Source organism: Cyrtonyx montezumae, unplaced genomic scaffold, assembly GCF_038088225.1.
Source record: "Cyrtonyx montezumae isolate F1298 unplaced genomic scaffold, pur_monq_1.0 scaffold_8, whole genome shotgun sequence".
In the NCBI taxonomy this organism is placed as follows: Eukaryota; Metazoa; Chordata; class Aves; order Galliformes; family Odontophoridae; genus Cyrtonyx; species Cyrtonyx montezumae.
This window is the reverse complement of record NW_027072089.1, coordinates 66457765-66477864: the sequence shown is the minus strand read 5'-3', so window position 1 is coordinate 66477864 and position 20100 is coordinate 66457765. Positions and strand designations below refer to the sequence as shown.

At 36.0% G+C, this 20100-nt stretch overlaps 1 protein-coding gene across 1 annotated transcript in view; it reads right to left on the bottom strand.

The window, feature by feature from the left end:
* The window catches only part of ADCY2 (adenylate cyclase 2), a 181885-nt gene that overhangs the window by 67103 nt on the left and 94682 nt on the right, over positions 1-20100 (bottom strand). Inside the window, exons 4-8 of the mRNA XM_065752817.1 lie at positions 7150-7298; positions 5770-5881; positions 4616-4743; positions 650-808; positions 172-304 (exon numbers count right to left, since the gene is read on the bottom strand). Of these exons, the coding sequence (XP_065608889.1) occupies positions 172-304; positions 650-808; positions 4616-4743; positions 5770-5881; positions 7150-7298 (681 nt within the window). The remainder of the gene's footprint in view (positions 1-171; positions 305-649; positions 809-4615; positions 4744-5769; positions 5882-7149; positions 7299-20100) is intronic.

Genomic DNA, 20100 nt, shown 5'->3' with positions numbered 1-20100 from the left:
AATATCAGAGACTTATTTCTGAAGAGCGGGAAAGATTTGCAATGCAAACATGCATTTGAAGAAATCAGTAATAGCTCTGATCAATATAATAAGGTAGTAAATTATTCAATAAACAGATTGGTCCTGCTCAAAAATAACTAGGACTGGCCACAAAATAGAAGTACTACTAACCTTAGGATTGATTACAAAGTAAGTCTTAACATTATGCTCTTTCAGATATGGGTCCCTCACATCTCCATCCCCATCTTCCACTTTGTAAGCTCCATTCAAATGTGCCAAGGTGACTGAAGTGATGTGAACACGGCTGAAATTATATTTTAAAAGAATGACAGAATCACAAACACTGATCAAGAGTATAACTGGAACCTGATCAACCTCTTTTTTACTAGCTTTTAGAAATACCTTTGATGCATTGCTTACTTCACTTACAAACTCTGTAATCTCATTTTCAGAAGTTCTAATGGACATAATTCTAATGTTTTCCACCCACAAAAATCACAGGAAATGCTATGTATCCATTTCTTCAAAGACAACACAAGAATTATTCAAGGATTCTTTATGAGGTTTGATGACCAAAGAAGCAGTACCCACATATTTCTCCACAGAACAAAAACTCATGTGTACAAAGGCTAACAGCGAAGCTTCTTACCCTGGGACCCCCCCAGCTTCCATGTGATTTGCCAGAGTGACATCATGTGACCACACATCGTACTGCCACTTCTGTAGCCCAATAACTCCACAAAGTACGTTTCCAGAGTGCACTCCTACGCGCATATTAATATCAACTCCAGTTGCGTCTCTCACTTTCCTGCAGTTGAAAAGAAAACTTGTGTTAATATACATAATGAAGCCTTTGCTTTCTTTTAATTTGATAGACAAATTAACAGGAACAATGGTGATACCACTATAGCATTGGCTCCATTTTTTCTGCGATAGGATAAATTTTTACATATTACCTTTTCTATTATCTGCATTTAGAAATATTTGTACCAAATATTCACTCCCAAATCTCAAGCTCTTTCTTCTAAATCCATTTGAAATTATTTAGTAGGACTGAACTATGTAGTGGACAAGTTCAGTCTCACAGTAGGACCGAAGAAATGTTTTCCTAAAGGCAATCTTTAGTTTGTTTTTTAATGCAGCAACAGTCTAATTAATATTTCAGAGAGCTGGAATTACTGTTATGCTAGCTTCTACCTGAAGATCCTAGTACCTAGGATAGAGACAGGTTTTCTTATATCTGTCTTCTATCAGGTCCCAATGGACTTGTATACCTTCTTGCAGATGGTTCTCTGTGAAAGGAAGGATGAAAAATGCAGTACCTTAGGTTTCTATACAAGCTCATAGAGTTTTTAGGGATATGGGCTCAGTGTCATTCAGGCTATGGAGAATATAGGCTCAACAGTCTTGCACATGCTTGTTGAGTGCCCACTCAATAGCTTGTTATGCAGAAGGTGAGTGGCTACCCTCACCAAAGATACTACAAGTAAAGCTCTGAACTTTCCCGTGGCATCGGACAGAGCTGAGATATCTGTTCATCCCAAATCACAGAAGAACCCTACACATAAGATAGGTATTAATCTTTCCAGAAGAGGTACATCTGAGTCACAGGAGGCTGACTAAAGTCAAACAACCAGAACATTTTTATTCGTCATATGGGGTATCTAAGTACTTATTTGGTGATCAAACTAATTCAAATGTCTATAGATGCAGTTCCAAGAAATGGAAGATCCATTCCAAGATCATATCACTCTAACTTAATTGGGTTTATGAATTTAAGCCCCAGCTCGCACTGACCAAATTGTAGTCAATAATAAGGAACACGTACACACATTTATTTTGGTAGAATTCTGTGTGTTGATGGAACCAACAGCTACAGAATAAGAAATCCAAATAGTTTCTGCATATGAGTTAAATTTATAGTTCTGGCAACTTCTTCAGTCTCAGTGATGATACCCATCAGCTCTATGCCTCTGGAATTACAGAATTAAATTAGCCTCTTTTTCCTCATTATTGAAAGGGAATGAAGAACTTAACCATCTTAATTTGATAGGGTAAATGATACTACTAATCACACAAGTGCTCTTTTGCTGGAAAATGAAAATAACAGGAACATTCAGGTTTGATATTAGGAAAAAAATTATTCTCAGAAAAGAGTAGTGAGATATTAGAAAAGGCTGCCCAGGGAGGTGGTAGAGTCACCATCCCCAGAGGTACTAAAGAACCATGTAGATTTGGTACTGAGGGATATGGTTACTGAACATGGTGGTGTTGACTTAGATGAGTAAGTCCAAAATACAGCATATTACACACTTCCAACAGCAAGAATACTACTATTACTACGACTTCTAGTAATAGAGGCCACCGAAGTGTCTGCAACATTCGACACAGTACTTTGAAAGCATCTCAAAACATAGGATAGTGACTCTGCACATCTTGCATTGATGCAAATAGGCTGTGACAATCCATGCACCAGGTTGACAACCATCATGAATTCTGACTACAGCAATTAAGTTAGATCAGAATGGGCTACACAATTGAAATATAATTTTCTAGACTATAAACCTGTTCTTACAAGGAGGACCTGATCATTTACCGCTAGCAATGACCATGTCTGATAGCAACTTGAGCAGAACATCATTTACAAAAAATCGAAAGTGAAATTCTGAAGTGTAATGAACTGAAAGACTCCTCCATGAGTTCAAGTAAAGTATTGCTTTGTGATGCACAAAATTATACTTCTAGCTCTTTGGGAAGGACAGCTTATGGCTTTATATTGCTTTTCTATTTGCCTGTAACCTTCCACATTTTTTTCTTCAAAAGTAAAAAAGGCACAGAACCTCCATGTGAATGCTATTAACACACATCTATCACACAGCACCTGGATCTTTTGAAATGCAAACCAAAAAGCCCTCATTTTCATTGGAATTCTGGGAAAAAGAGAAAGACATGGTAAAATGCCAAACCAACAACTACGGTGTCAGAATTTAGGGACAGACCCTCTTTTAACTACTGCTCTAACGAAGAGATGTCAGCTTTAATTCCTAATATATTACAGAAGGATTTAATTATAATAATGCTTCCTTCTGTAACTAAAAAAAAAAAAAAAAAAAAAAAAGAAAAAAAAAAGAGAGAGCTTCCAGTGATAGCAACTGAGGGAACAATCCAATCTGCAGTTTTAATGCTAGCCAAGTAGAAGTACTGAAAGTGCCATAAAAATACATTTCTTAGGACACAGTGTAAGGTACAAACATAACTGGATGAAGAAAAATAAATGTAGAAAATGTGGCAACCTGATTTATTTCCTTCACTGAGGCTATTTTCACAAAAAATCCCTAAAACAGCCTCTTTGGTGAAAAACTAAAAGAGGAAAAAAAAAAACCATCACATTTTTGATTAATCAACAAACTCATACAGTAATTCCACTGGACTGAATCACAAAACTGATCTGTGCTGCACTGAGTTGAGGTACTAGCCAAAAGAAGTAAGACACAGTAAAGCTGTACTTTTGCGTCATGTCTCTGAAGTCCCATCATCTTCAGAACTGCCTATAATCTGTTCTCAATCTATTCCTCAGTAGTAAGCTAGAGTATTCCTCAAATACATCTGAAGCTGCATCCTCAGGTGACTTACAGTTGTGACCCAATAGCTATAACTACTTTTCCTCTGTTGCAATCACATTAAGCCTCCTGTAGTTACTTGAAATAAGTTGCAACTGCTATTTCAAAAGAAATCACATTATGATTCTCACATACTTTGTTCCAAGACAGAACAAGTACAACGATTATGGAAAAGAAGGGGCAAATATAGGAACCCACAAATCCAAACTACTGTTGAAAAGGGCAGAATTCTAAACGATGCCTTGTTGCATTTACTGAAAGTATACAGAAAGTCTTAAAAAAAATAACTACAGAAAAGATGAAACTAACCTAAACCTCAAGTCTGGTAAGACATGCGCATCTTACTGCTTATATCACAAAATGGAAGGTATGCTCCTCATAATCACGGAATCACAGACTAGTTGAAGACAGAAAGAACCTCTGGAGACTGTCTAGTCCAAACCTTGCTCAAAACAAACCAAATTAGAGAAGGTTGCTTGGGGCTGCACCAACAGGGTTTCAATTATTTTTTCCATGAATGAGACTCCATGACCTCTCTGGGCATACTGTGGCAGTGCTCAGCTACCTGCAAATTAAATAAGTGTTTCCAGAGGTTCAGAAGGAAACTCTTGTGTTTCAGTTTGTGTCCATTGCCTTTTTCTGACACTGGGTACCACTGAAAACGCCTGATCCATCTTCTTTATATATCTTCCCTTCAAGTCCTTACATGTTTTGATAACTTTCCTCTGAGCCTTCACTTCTGAAGGCTGAACAGTCTTAGCACTCTCAGTCGCGCCTCATGAGAGATGCTCCAATTTCTTAATCATCTTTGTAGTGTAGTGACAGGATAGACTGGCATAACTCAGTACTATCAAGATCAAGATTACCATGTCAGAACTTGTACTGAAACATGCTAGCTACAGCAGGTCTAAATGTTTCAACCAGCAGCTACAGGTAGAGGGAGACAGAATTTGTATTGTTGAATACTGTTCAACTAATAAATCCTCAGCACTTACTTAATGGCTTCACACATGTCCAGTCCCATCTTCACACAATTCTTGGCGTGATTTTGAAGAGATATAGGTAGTCCAGAAACACAGTAATAGCAGTCACCTAGGATTTTAATTCTCATACATTCATTTTCCTGGAGGAAAAAGAAAAATCAGATGATCACTTACAACTTGAATTACATAAACTGAGTGTTACTGCTAAAACAACTGACCTAAGTGACATCATCAAAACTACTCTGGCTTAGCCTGTTTTGGTAGAGAACGATTTGGCTTGCTAAAAACAAAGCACTGTCAGAGAACCCTGTAGCAGTGATTCCTTCATCTCTTACAGTCTTTAATGGATTAAATCAGAAAGAAAGTCCACTGCAAAATACACATTACACATTAGATTGAGAAACTGAGGTGAAGTAACATATACTATATATACATATACTTAATTCAAATAAACTGTTTTATCTGAAGCATAAAATCAAAAATACCTACTCTTCCACATTTACATCTTTGAAGACAAATCATAAAATACTTTCTGAAATTAGCAAACACAATCTTACTATCTTTTATACTCTCTTTAAGGAAATATTTATTTATTGTTTTTGTTTTAATAATCAAAGCAGGACATTAATTTTCAGATTAATAAAAAAAAGAAAAATGTCTGTTTTAGCCCAACAATCAAACATAGCATCAAGTTTGATGTAATATTCAAAACTTTTCTCGAGTAATCAAGAGGCTATAGTCAGTAATTAAAATTACTTTGATCAGTATTGTCTCTTTTGTTATCCGGTCTCTTAAATGCTTTTCCAGAGAAAACTGATGCAAACATTTTTCTATCTTTAATCTTTGTAATGGTCAAAATGCTATTTAAAGCATTGTTCATCATCCATTAAGCTTTCCAGGGCTCCAGGATCTGTTTATACTGGCCGTATCAGAGAGAGCTTTCTTGGCTTTTACAGATTGTCTTACAGGAAGAAACAAACTGTTGCTCTAAGACCAAGGCCAGATTTTTAATTCAAATGGTTCAAAACTAATCTTCCTAAGAAACAGTTCTTCCCATAGAAAGAAAAACACTCAAGATGAACAAATATTTAAAGATGACTTGGATTTAAATTAAGTATTGAATTAAGGATAAACTGTAAAACAGTAGCAGTCCAGTAGAAACTCACCTTTGCAATCTGATCAAACTTGCCAAACAGCTCATTCAGCATGTGCACCAGTTCCCCTGGAGAGCAGTCACTAGCTAGGCGAGTGAATCCCACAATATCAGCATACAAGATGCTACAATAGCAACAAACAAACAAACTTCATCATGGTTTCCTTTTGCAGAACATGAATTCTCAAGGAACAGCAAAAGCTGAAAGTTCAGGACTTGGCACTGTCATGCCTGTAATCAAAATGGTCACTGCTACACGTACAGCCATAAATATACCTCTATTTATAGGCACATCTGCATTTACCTTTATAAACATTTCATCTGTAGAAGATATATACCTATTCTTATCTTAATAGATATTATCTTCTACGCATGTCTATAATTAATGGGTATTTATAGACATTCTATATGTATGTGCGTTATTATGTATTCAAAAAATATAGATTATTTCTGACTCGCTAACTGACAATATAATAATGGAAATAATTTCAATAAACAGGTTTGTTATCAGAATTGTTTAATAACTTTTTTTTCTTTGTTCACTTTATGTTGTCAAGATTTACTATCAGTAATTTACATCACAAATCTTCATTCAGTCAATACTCAGACTATCAAATTTAAGGTCAACTGTTAAGGTATTCAAATCATGTTTCTGCTCACCGAGAAAAACTGATCAATTAACAGAACTGAAAAAACATTTCTGCTTACAACTGAAAAGGAACTTCCCTCCAACATCCTGCAGAATTTGCTTAAAAATGTAGATTCTATGACTGTCATTCATTGACTTTGCTCAGTCAAAAAAAAAAAAATCATTTATAAAGACAAAGGAATTCTTTAAATAAATGGTTATTTTTTTCACCTATCTCAGTGTGTTGCTTTTTTGTGTCTTCAAAACCAGCAGAGAAGCCATCACTTTTTTTTTCTAGAAATTCATAATCAATAAGTAATTAGATTTGTCACTAGAATATTTTATCTTTAGACATTATGTAAAGTATGTATATTATACAACAGTTTCTATTTAGATTATTTATAACCCGACAATATGCTCTAGTTAGGAAAATTACTAATTCAGAATAATGTAATTCACAAAGCACAATTTCAACTAGGGTAAACAATGTCAGGATGTTTGGTACTTTAAACTGAATAATTAAGACATTATGAAGAACGTGTGTTTATGCTTTTACTGAACATCCATCTTCTAAACAAACCTCCTTTGCATTATCAGTTTTGCTGTTCTTCTGGAACACAGAGCTGTCAGCATCTAATAAACTAAAATATGCTGGATACTGAACATTAAGTTGTTGAAAAACACATTACAACAATGATTTTCTTAGTTACTCGGTATTTTCTCTTCTTTTTAACATCGTAATAAGTTTTTTTTACAATACAGTACCTTACATTGGTGTGTCGTTTGACATACAAGTTGTGGAAGTTGTTTGTATTTTCCATCTGGCCTGCCTTGGGACCTTGTAACCTCTGAATGATCTCTGCTTTCATTTCCATGGCAATATGAGCAGGCAATAAAGAAAGAAGAAGACGCTCCTAAAATTTAAAATGAAACATCCACAATTTCTTCAAGGAGACCAAAATCAGCATGGAAGCAATGCAGTGCAACACAATTTATTGTGAAGATGCTGTAACAGTTCGATGAGTCTTGCATTTGTGTGATACAGCCTCCAAAATTAATTAGTGAAGAACTGAAGAACTTGACAGAGATATATACATATTTACAAGTACTATCTAATTTTTTTCAGGTGTACTTTTAATGCATACTCATAGTTGTAGGAAATTTTAGACTAAAAAGATCAACTGAGACACAGAACTTATAGAAAATGTTTGAAAGTTCTATATCAATATAAAATTATCTATTTTGATACATACTCTCCCCTTACTTTAATTTGGTATTTTCCAAAAAGATCTTTTGAGAGAATATTCTAAATAATTTGAAGACATTCTAAAGCAAAAAGGAAATTAAGTACATTAGAAAAAAAAAAGCAAAAAATTTTTTCCCAATCTTTTCTCAGTATTACACTTAACGACCTTCTCCTTCAGAAGCTCTGTTACCTCAGTACATTTTAATTTGCTTGCTTTACCCATGACAACCGTTAATTGATTTCCTACTTCAGTTGCAAACTGGATTAACCAGAGAACGGCTAGAACTCTGCAAAAAAATAATTTCTGCTTTGATCATACTAAAAACTGAACTTCCCATGAGAAATCTCTATCTTGTGGTAGGGCAGTGGGGAGAGGCTAAACATGATTAAGTCCAAAAAACACAATACTAAACAAATGTGGAGTGTGATGGCCCCTGTAAAAGCCCATGATGGAATTAGAGAGAAAAATAGCTGTGCGAGAAAAGAGGACAACCTCAAAATGTGCAAGTTGTGTGGGTATTATTCATAGTGATGCATTCTCTGTGGTTCACAACATGTAATTCTGCAGTGTTGGCAGTCCTATTCCTGAGAACCAGAAACAGTGTAACTATTAATTCAACACTGTCTAGGATAATTATCCTTGTTCAGGCTTAATGGCCTTGAGTAGAATGTAGCATTAACAGTGCTATGGCCTCTCTGAAATTTACAGCTCACATGGCTGTCTATCTCTGTAACATGTAATGAAGACCCTCTATTCCCCACAGCATTTGCATAGTTATGAACACAACATTAGCATACAAAAGACCTATGGACCCAATCCTGCATGCACTCTGCAAAACACCCTCCTATTTCAATGAGTCAAGACAGAATCTTGCTTAATTGCTAAGTAATATTGAACCAATCCTCACCCCTTTTTTTTATTTTTTAATAATTGTAACATCGCTGAGCTCTAGAAGTAATCTTGATTCACATACACATGGAAAAATCCTTGTATGCTAAGTCATGTCACACAATTAAAAAGGCAGGTCATGTGGTAAATCATCAAAGCAAAGGCATTTCTCAAACCTGACTAAAAGAAGTAAGAAATAAGTAAGAGGAATACTGTTTTCCTATTGCCACAATCTCAGATTTTACACACTAACTGGGAAGAGCACCTACAGTAGACTTTTCATCAAAATGTTAATGTAGCCTTAGTTCTTGAAACGAATGATTTAGTACAGTCAGGCAGTGTATGAGGTACAAGAAGTTGATAGATTTTCATTTTTAATATAATCCACTCATCTTTGGTAAAGATATTTTGCTAGTTTATAAAGAAAATCTCCAAAACCATTATTTTTTCCATAATGAAGGCATCTTCATGCAAGTTGCTGTTTATTATACAGAAAGATGCCGTACATTTTGTGATTTATGAAAAAGATTAGTACTTTAATCATTAAACAGATAACAGAGTTGAATTGTCTTCACTCCAGTTTTACTTCACTGTGCTAACTGTTGTGATCTGTCTAGTAAATTCAAGTTAGATCACTATTTTCCTAAGATTCTTATGATTCCAGAAAGATGGCGAGGTAGACATTTAGTGTCGAGTTGCTACTGATGGAAATCTCAGAGAGGCAGGAAAAAAAAGTAAAAGAACAGAAACAGAAGTTTTTACGAACGTTTAAAGAAAGTAATAGAAAAAGGTTTTACATTTGGCTTTATTCTGCATCCTACAAGCTAAAGAATCTTAAGAGGAAAAGGAAAATAGAATGTCTCTACTTCATAGAATCCAGCAGGAGATGTTCATCACATCAGAACTTTTCTCCAAAACATCATTTTCTTTCCACTTTTTCAACAGTACAAAATAAAGGTTATTCTCAACCATGCACAGCAAGTGCAGTCCAGCTAACTACTTGTGTGATAATGCATTATCAAATAATAAATTATATTTCATGCAGATTATTAGTTTTGGTTTCTTTTACTGAAAGGCAACTGTGAAAAAGGCTGAATCTCAACTACTTCAGAAGACAGTAGCTGGGCTGGTCAGCTAGGCAAATACAGAATGGTACAAGATGCACTGTCATCTCTTTTTTTCTGCTAAAAGATGGTTGAGAAACCTCTTCTAATCTTGTCATCTCCGATGGCTATGAAGAGTACCAGAGAAGGATCAAAAACAATTACTATTCAAATTTAATCACTGGATGTTGTGCACTGAAATTTCTGCAGAGTGGAACAGCGTGAAGAACACAGTCAATTGAGAATGCTGCCTATGATGGCTTTTTATTTGATAATACATTCTGTACTATTCTCTCAAAAATAATATCAGTGCATTAACTGACATACTATACAATAACTTTGAGAAAAAAAAAGCCTGTATAGTTGCAGTAAACAGAGAAGCCATTTTCAGAGTTGCAGTATGTATAATTTTTAATACAGGTCCAGATGAAGCACTTAAAAAAAAAAAGGCTTAAAAAAAAAAAGACTTAAAAAAGCCTTTAGACTAAAAATAACAGCAGTGCGCACTTTTGACAAAAGAGCAACTGCTGTTCTATGACAGTAGTGAAAATCTTCTCAAGAATGTATTTCACTGAATTATTACCAACATAACTTTACAGTTAGTACATGTGTTTCATATACCCAAGGCTGACTATCAGTGTTCTCTATGGCCATTCTCTCACCACTCAAATCTCATGTATCTGAGAGATTTGAGTTCTATGACTATAAGCCTAAGTACAAAATGTATAGATTTTAATACCCATAAATACTGGAAGTATTAAACACTATGTTCTTTTCTGAACATGTTCATCTGGATCCCACTACATGCCAAGTGACCAGTCATCATCCCTACATTTTTTTTAACTGAGGATTTTCAGCGATATCTGTCAAACTATGACTCCCAAATTAACATATGCAACTAGACTTCCTTTTTAAAATTGTCCCTGACTTACAAAGATGATTTTGCCCATAATTCCCACTTACACATCACTTACCTACAGCTTGATAAACTCTAAATACTTGTTTTGCTTTAATAAATTACTGTATCTGTTAAAGATCATAACACTAAGACAGTTTTTGCAAGGTAAAATTTGAATTTGCAGTGCTTTGCACAACGGAGGACATGCTGGTCTTATGCCATAAGCAAAAAAAAAAATCCTCAAATGCTTGGAACAGTACATTTTCTTAAGTGCTTATTTCGCAAATCAAACTCTTCTTGGTCCAAGGCAATAGTGCGTTATTTATCTGCTCACTACTGTTTATTATGTAAACTACTAATTCTGATTCAGTCATTTGTACAAGATTTCATGGCTATCAACTCTTCTTTTTACTTAAGTAACTTTAAGAACTTAGACAAAAAGAAAATAGTTCTCCATCTACTCTGATATCCAGAATAATATAGACAGCAGAACATGATCACGGAGAAACTGAAGTATTCTGGTAGGACCCTCCTTCCCCTCTCTCTCTCCCTGAATATATAAACTATACATACATATAATGTGTGTGTTCATAATGCATATAAACTATGTATGTGTAGATCAATTAAATAATACATGGGCATTTTTGTTTTATATATAACCACATAGAGATATTTTTTTTTTATTTCTTGTAATGTGATTTGGGGCACTGAATACAGCTTTATTTTTCTGTGGCCTAGATTATGTCATTGATTTGCTGTGGCATATATGTAACCATGTATTTAATAAGTTTGACAAGCTAGGCCAGGAAGTCAGAAGTGAGAGCTCCAGAAGAAATTAGCCATCCAGCTTGACAACAGAGAATGCAAGTAAACAAGGATAAATGCAAATTTTTGGTTGCCCTTGAAATACATCAAGAAAATCTACAAGAAAAGGAGCCATTGATTTTTTTTGTCACACAATGATGAATCTGCCATTTGGCTGATGAAGCCAGGGTACTTTGCAAACAGAGTACTTTCTTGGCAAATAATGGTTCTGTCTTCCCAGTTCCTATGAATAGTCTTTTAAATATACCTACTAGGATAAACAGCTATAATACATTTATTTACTAAAGCTGACTTGGACTCCAAACTGGAAAAGGAGATCAAGTTATAACAAGTAGAAGATACTATTCCCTTAAATTCTGTCTGTTTGTAACTTCTACCAACCTTATCACCCTTGCACCGTGACTAATAAATTGTGTTTTACTCATATGCACTACTGAAGGTATTTAATCTCGATTACAGAGACAGCAAGAGATGCAAAATTTACCAATTCCTTAGCCATCTGTTCTACTGCTTGATTAGCTGAACTGGTAAAAACTGTTTAAAACATGTTCTGTGCTTCTTAATCTTGTTCCCATTGCAGCTTTCTCAGATGAAAATTACATTTTATCTGATTAGTGTTCAGCTTCTTTACAGGAAACTTCATTTTCTCTTTGAACAAGTAAACAGACTTAGCCTCTTAAATCTCCTGACAGTATTTCCTACAGTTTCTTCTCTAAATCCTCAACAATCTTCAAGTGTTTTTCGGAAGTTCATTTAACACAACTTTCTATGAAGTGTTCCAGTATACAATGACATTAATGTACGCATCCTGCTACCCTATTCCCCTCAAGATGCCCATGACTTACAGTACACAACTCTCTGCTTTAAAAATGCAGGAGTTTCCTGTCTGTTATGACTGCAAAATATTTTCCAAAGTTGAACTTTCCAGTTTTCTAAGATTTAAACTCGTTGCTTTAAGAGCAATGACTTTCCAGACAGCTTTTACAAAGAAGCATTTTGTCTTGATCAATAAAGTTTTAAAGTATTTCACTTTACTGTTTTGACTATCAAGCCAATATTTGGCTTTTCTGCAACAATTATTGTCTGTGATTATTTTTGTATATATTTCCTATATCACTAATAGCAAGTCACTGAATCTTTCCATTGACAATTTCTGGTTAGCCTGTTCAGAACACACTAGATTGTGCTCTTTGAATGGACACTAGTGGCAGGATTTTTCTTAATGGGCACGTTCAACATCTTAACATCAAAATCTTACTGAAATCTAGTAATTCTGGACAATTATTTAAAATAAACAGTTTTTCCCCAGTAAAAAATAAATAAATTATTTGACTCGATTTCCTGCAAACTAAAGTATATCACAGAAGTTTTTTTTTATTTCATACTGATGCTTTTACTCTTCCTAACTAGCTGCAGTCCATCTCTTTGTAAGGATAGGTTCTTTGTTATTTGTTTGCTGTCTTGGAATACTTTCAAACCGTTCCCAGCCTTGACAAAAGCAGGAAATTATTATTCCTATGCATCAAAACCTCTGTAATATAGAACCATTTTTTACATTTCTAATTTCTACTTTTCCTGTGCTTGTGGTTAATACAGACTTTAAGCCAAAGGTGATATCTTTTCTGATGACAGAATTATGAATATTTATCTATTCATTAACAGCCTCCTAAATGTCTCTTTGTTGCTAACAACATTCATCTATGTATTTTTTTTTCTTCTAGTGGAAAAGGAATTTCTTTCAAATTCTTGAGTATAGCAACATAAGACTTTCTTTCTTCATTATCCTGTAGGGGAAACTTCAAGGCTAGTGACACCAAAGATTAGAAAATAAAAGCCAGAAAACTTAAACACGTAAACTGAATGAGAGTATTGTGCCCTTGCTCCTCTTTGCTTCACCAGACAAGGAACACAAATTCCCACATCTATTTTTCCATAAGGAAGGAGAATGACAGGAGTCTGGGAGAAGTATATCTTTGCTGCTCCAGCCAGAAGAAGCCAGGCATGCAAGGCATCAAGAGGACAGGCCCTTACATGGCTGGGCATGCATGGCAGGGTGACAACTGATGGGCTCAATCTCCAGGCCAGTTCATGGTGAGGGGACATATCCATGTGGGAGCCATGAATGGGTCAGGGCCTTGAAGCAGGGGAAGGCAGACAGCGATATACAGGAAGGTACTACACAATGGTGATGAGGTCACCTCGGGAAGCCAGTTGCAAGTCAGGGGTTTGTCTGGGGCTGGAAGAAGAGACAAACGCATAATGACAATGTACCCTGGGATCTTCTCCCTAAAGCTGTTGTCAGAAACTGGCCGCCCTGACTGCACTACCCCTGGGCAGCTCTGATTTTCCAGCCAAGCATCCACAAGGGAGTGCAATGAATAGTGTTTTAAAGGCAAAATACCTGCGGCAGGGCATATTCACTCAGGGAGAGCAGAACTCAGTACAACCAATGAAGGCTTTTGTTAGGAACAGGATATTGATTTTCACACTAAAAATGCACCATTCTGCATGCTCAGTGTGCCCAGATCATTTGTTGCTGAATAGCTCTGTGTCTGTGTAGTTAACGTCCCAGCTGGTCACTTTCATCTTCACATACCACAAAAGCTATCTGAAAGCACCAGTTTTCTGCAACAGTTTCAGTGGATGGATCTGAAACCTCATTTAAATGCATAAGCTCACCATGTATTTGGCAAAGACAAATTCCTTCAAGGAACTCAAGGGATGCTTAATGTTTATGCATAAATTATCCTTTGCATATGCTGGCTCTCTATGACTAATTTTGCAAATGAGGATCACTATGTCTTCAGAATACTTGCAATACCTGCTGCTGCTTGCTGTTGCAAGTCAGTAAACAGTAAAACAATAGAGCAAAAACAGAAAATAAGATCATACAGAGCCACAGCTGCTTAAATAATTGACATGATTTCAAGGTTAGGTTGGGTTTGATCCTGTTAAGTCTTGCTTTATGGTTTATGAATCTCAAGACTACTGTTGAATGGCCAGAAGGAGCGTTCTGCAAATTATGTGTTTGACAAGATCAACAGTCATTACTACGTCAGTCTTTAACAACAGTGAAGTACTACTAAGCTGGCATAAGCACGACACAGCACACAGTCTAGTCTCACCTAAATTCACACACTTGCACATCAGTAAGAAATACCGTATCTTATTCTTCGTGCAATCCAAGGCACAAAAAGCCATTGAAATCTCAGAGTAGGAACCTTCATTGTTACGTTTATATATATATTATACTTTCCATCAAATACCCTCTGAAACTAATATAAGTTAGTAAAGAGGTGTTTATACGGAAGCGTGCTCAGCTGCCAACAGCAATTTCATTGAGGGTATCAATCAATGCCAAGAAGAGAAGTGAAACGTCTTTTACAGACACTAGGCCAACCCACTGATGAACATTATATAACATATTTGGCTCTTTCCTTATTGAGTTGCTTTCTTTATGTAGCAAGTACGTACATTAAATATATATAGTTTCATTTTCTTAACGTAGCAAGCAAGGAAACTAGCCAAGGAAGAGTGTGTGTCAGAAACAGCCCAGGTATGTAAACATGCCAGCCTACCACTGGCATGTTCACATTGGGAACTCACAGGCACAGAGGTTGACAGGGCAATAAACCAAAGTAACAGCTGAAGATTACTTTTTTTCTTCACGAAGTCTGTTAACCCCAGCAAGTCTGAAAGTCTTCGCTAGGGAGTTTGAGTGCTGCAGTGAAAAATAATCTCTATAAATGGTTATCACCAACATATTAGTACCAAATATCATTGAACGCCCATATCATTTTCCTTTCCCTTTACCAATAAAATGATAATTGAAATATTCAAGCTATTCTTCTTTCCCCTTCTTTTAGATAATTAGGCACTAACTCCAAATACATTTTATTTGTCATTCTGATGAGAAGAATTTTATGGATTTTTTGTTAGAAATGATCTCTCAGATGTCAGAAAAATACATTCTACAGTATTGCCTGTGAGATGGATACATGGCCATTTCCCCAAAGCAGAGGTCTCCTGCTGCCCAGATTAGAGTCATACCTTGCTGCTTAAAGCATCTAATCCAAAGCCAAAGTATTTCTACAGTACTGAAGTAGCAGATTCATATCTGAAGAACAGTAACAGCGTAAGTCCTCTTCACTCTGCTCATTAGCACGAAATGGGTGGTTTTCCCAGACTTCTCAATCTAATGTTTTAACAGCCTGCTTACAGAATACCAATTACACATGGAAAAATGAATTTCTGTCTTCAGTGATGTAACTATCCAACGTTTTACTGGATACTATACAGATTCCAGACATTTGTGTGATCAAACATTAATCGCCACACAAAAGAATGAAAACAAAGGATCAGTGTCCCCACTATGCCTGCTCTAGGCTCATAAACACTTCAGTACAGTTCAGAAGAGCAGCAAGAAGCAGGGTCAGGCAGCAATATCAGTGCTTTCACTGCATTCATCAGAAGTAGAGGCATGTAACAGTAAGCCTATAGGATGACTTATTTCAATGGAGGGAAAATGTAACTTGAGAAATAATTATTTCAAGAAAAATGTCATTCAAATATAAAAAAAGTCTTCAGTAAAATTTGTTCTACTCCTAGTGAAGCGATTACAAATTTCAATGATGTAAGCAGTGTATTTAAACACGTTCTTACAGATCAGCAGTAAGCGTCAATTCATTCAAGGCTCACTTCCTAAGCTCCAAGAACAAAAAGCTGAATCATCCTAGTAAGAAATCAGAGAACAGTATACTCTGTTACTTATAAATCAGACTTTCTGTTACAAGTGTCTAAAGAAAAGGCAACAATGATGATGATATCTGTAAGCTGGGTACCAAAGTTTCTATTTCATTTATTGACTTAATTTATACCGCATACAAGTCTCCCAGCTGATCTTTTAAAACTGTATTTGCTACTCACTAAATAAAGTTTTAATGAAAAACTACATTCCCAATGGAAAATAAACACGAAAAAATAAAGAAGTCTCTGTATTCCAACAAACCTTAGCAGGAAGGAAACAGCAGATACACGACAACCAGCCACGTGCAACCCATGGCCTGATCCCTGTGCCATGCCATTATGGTGGCAGCTTTTCCTGCCAAGCAGCCTGACACAGCCCTGGGTGTGCACCCATCACCCAGCACCTCATCTAGGCTGTGTAAAATTACACCAAGAATATCTGACGAGCACCTTGAGAGCTCAATAACCATTGCAGCCACTGACATCAAAAAGCCTAGAGTGTTAGCTTCACAAAAACAAGGTGACATCCCACTAGTTTTATGGTTTTGATCCACTCTTTTTTTTTGTTTGTTTTAATAAAAAAAAGCTAGAAATTTAAGAAAAAAGATTTGTTACTTATATATTTTACAAGGGCAGCTCTGAAAATAATGCTTTCTGTTTTACGATGTTGACCCACAACATCAGGGGCAGTCAGTGGTATGGCAGTAGAGGCTGAACCTTCCTGCCAATATTCCATCACATTTTGTAGCTGTGTGAGGTGGTAACAGAGGGGCAGTCTGACAGAACAGCATCTGACATGGAAGTATGTCACTGAACTCCCCCATGCGGAAATAATGGCACCCACTGACATTCAATGATGCTTGCTCAGTCTTTTCAGAGACCAAAGAGTGGCTGTGAGCATACTGAGGTGCTAGGTGGCGTGACAACAGGTTATCTCCAAAGGCACAGAATGTGATATAGGCATGGCATGCAGGCTCTTATTCATTGGGAACTCAATTCAAGGGAACTTCAAAGACTACATTATCCAGCTGCTATATATACAGATACACACACACACAGTAGAAATAATGCCAAAGCTGCAGTGATTGATTTAGGACAGCATTATTTCTAATGACAAATATGCCACTGATTAATTAAATCTTTTCTATAATCAATACTTAACTTTCAAACTTCAGAGAAATGACTTGTGAATTCTTTACTAAGAAAGACTTTTTGACAATTTCCAGCATACACAACCAATATAATCCACTTGAATTCTGAAACTTAAAACATAGGTTAATACACATCTAGCCTTCAGAGAAAAAAATATGTTGACCATGAGGGTGTTGTTGCTGTTCAGAAGGAACAGCAGAAGATAATTCTGAAACGAGATAGTAATTTTGAAGGTGTATCCTTTTTACAAAAATAAATATTATTTGTCAGAATTCTACCATGTATTTCACAAGACTGTACCTTGCATTGAAATTTCAACAACACAGGCACTTAACACCACCCATTTAGCACAGAGGAATCGTAAAATCTGGAATAGGAGACAGAACAATCTTTTAGTTTTTTTTAGATTATGATTATTTTCATATTTGACTCCTGTTCCAGTCGTCTTAGTGAACATATATATGCTAAAAAGCTCCTTCTGGATTATACTAGCAAAGGTTATAAAACAATTAATTATTTTTCTCACTGCATCATTTTTCATACCATTTACAAACAATTTTTTAAAAAATAACAAAAGACTTCTCTACACTTTCAGCTACCTGTAGTATGAAACACTATAAAATATACCCTTTGATTTTCATTGCCGCACTACTATTATTTCATTAACACACACCATTGTCATTCATAAGCTTAAAGAACCCAATTTCCTTTTCAGTCAGGCATTAGTAAATGTGCAGGGCAACTAACTTCTGAGGAGCAGATTGTCAGCCAAGCATGAAGGTGCGAGGAGGATTTCCTAAAGACTCAGAAAGGACTTTACATGGTTGTTTCAATGCTGGAAAATGCTAGAAGATGCTGGATGCTGTTGAACTGGTAGTACTTTCTGTCAGAAGGCAGAACAAAAGCCTGCCTTGCAAGGATTCAATGAAGTTGATTTCAAGTTTTGATATTTCCTCTATTTCACCAGCAACTCTGATTTTCCTTTGTTGAAGAACTGACTGACTTCTAGAAACTTAAGTGTAACTGTGCTGTAAATAATTTCCTTCTTCCTCCCTCTCTCCCACCATTTTTATATTTATTTATTTTGAAACTGTTACACCAAAGGATTTATGAGTGATGCTCTGCCAATATCCAGTGTGGCTTAAAGTTCCCATAAACTCTCTCAATGATCCAAGGAAGGTTAAGCTCTTACAGCTACATGAGTCTTGTAAGGATTGCAGCCCACACAATAAACAATTCTATAAATTACTTGGGGGGAGAGGGGGGAGGAGATTGTTTCATTTTCAGAAGTCTGAAAAGCTTTCATTGTCAAAACTCATCCTTTACTCTGTAACAACTGCTACTCAAAGCAGGACACTGTACACACAGAAAGCAATTCTTATTTAGTGCTTAACAGTTCCACATCTTATCTGGGTGGTGTGATGTCTAATATTCTACTGTATCTTTTTACTTGTGAAGACTCCAACGAAGCCTGGGGCTCTGATCTGAGGCTGGATGCTGAACTACTGACAGCTGTTTGCCGTCCCTCCATCCTTCTTTGGTGAACCTACAGGTCTTCCAGCAGGTCAGCCTTCCCTGTATTTGGGACAGTAACAGCCATCCATACTGGTCAACCTCACATCTTACAGAACATCTACTACTGTTTGTTTTCCTCTCAAAACTAAGAGAAGGATTACATCCTGATAATGACTTCTGCTAGTTCCAGCTAACTTTCCTCATCTGTAAACTCACATCTGCTTTTTCAGATGCCTGTTTCTACCATCTAACAGCAGCACATCAAAAGGATCACTCTCTGATATAATAAGGGGGACAGAAATGCAAAGCATATGGAATGCAGTACTTTCAAGTTTCTGCTTCCAAAGCAAAAAAACAAACAAATGAAAAAATAGGAGTAAACAGAAAGGAAGAAAATATGGCCCAGAAGGAACTGGAAGACCAGCAATAAATCATGTTTCTTCGACATTGTGTAGGAAGTTTCACTATATTAGAAAAAAAAAAAGGTAAAACAGTGGTGCCAGCTGGACTAATTAAAATATATAAATCGGATGTGTTTTTGTTGCTGTTTTGTAATGGTCAAGAAGGAATCGTAAAATGGTTTGGATTGGAAGAGACCTCAAGGATCATCAAGTTCCGACACTTATCACAGGAAGAGTTGCCAACCATTAGATCAAGTACTAGATCAGATTGCCCAGGGGGACTACACCAAAAGTTGGAGTTCAAATAACACTGTATGATTCAGTAGTAAGCAGAGATGTTATTTTCAAGACAAAAACATTTTTAGGAAGGAGGAAGGAAAAATGCTTGCCTTTGATTTTACAGTAACAATTGGATCTACCCGCAGTATCTGTGTTACTTCATAACAAAATCTACCTGGCTACTATACAGCAAGACACAAAACAGCAATTTTCACCTCATGAATTCCAGTGAAATTACTCTTTCACTATTATTTTCATCTTCAAGAAATTTACATAAACTGCCAACTGCAAAATTGCATACTCAAGATTTATTTTATACACACACTGAAATCTAAAAATATTTAATAAATCAAATTCACTCCCAGATTTATCTGTAGCAGCATAAAGCTCACAGTAAAAGCAGACAGGTTTCCACTCTGTGGTATATTGCACAACACTAAAGCACTTTGTGAATAACCCTCTTCACACTGGTGCTATGTGCTCCAGCAATAATTCTTTGCATCGAGGACCTGTGCATATTTTATGGTAGATAAGTAACTTTCACATAGATTTTGTTTGAGAAAAATGCAAAAAACCATTGCTTTAAAAATAATCTGAACATTAAAAAAAATAAAAGGAATATTAGAGGGAATCGCTTCTAAGATATACATATATATATATAT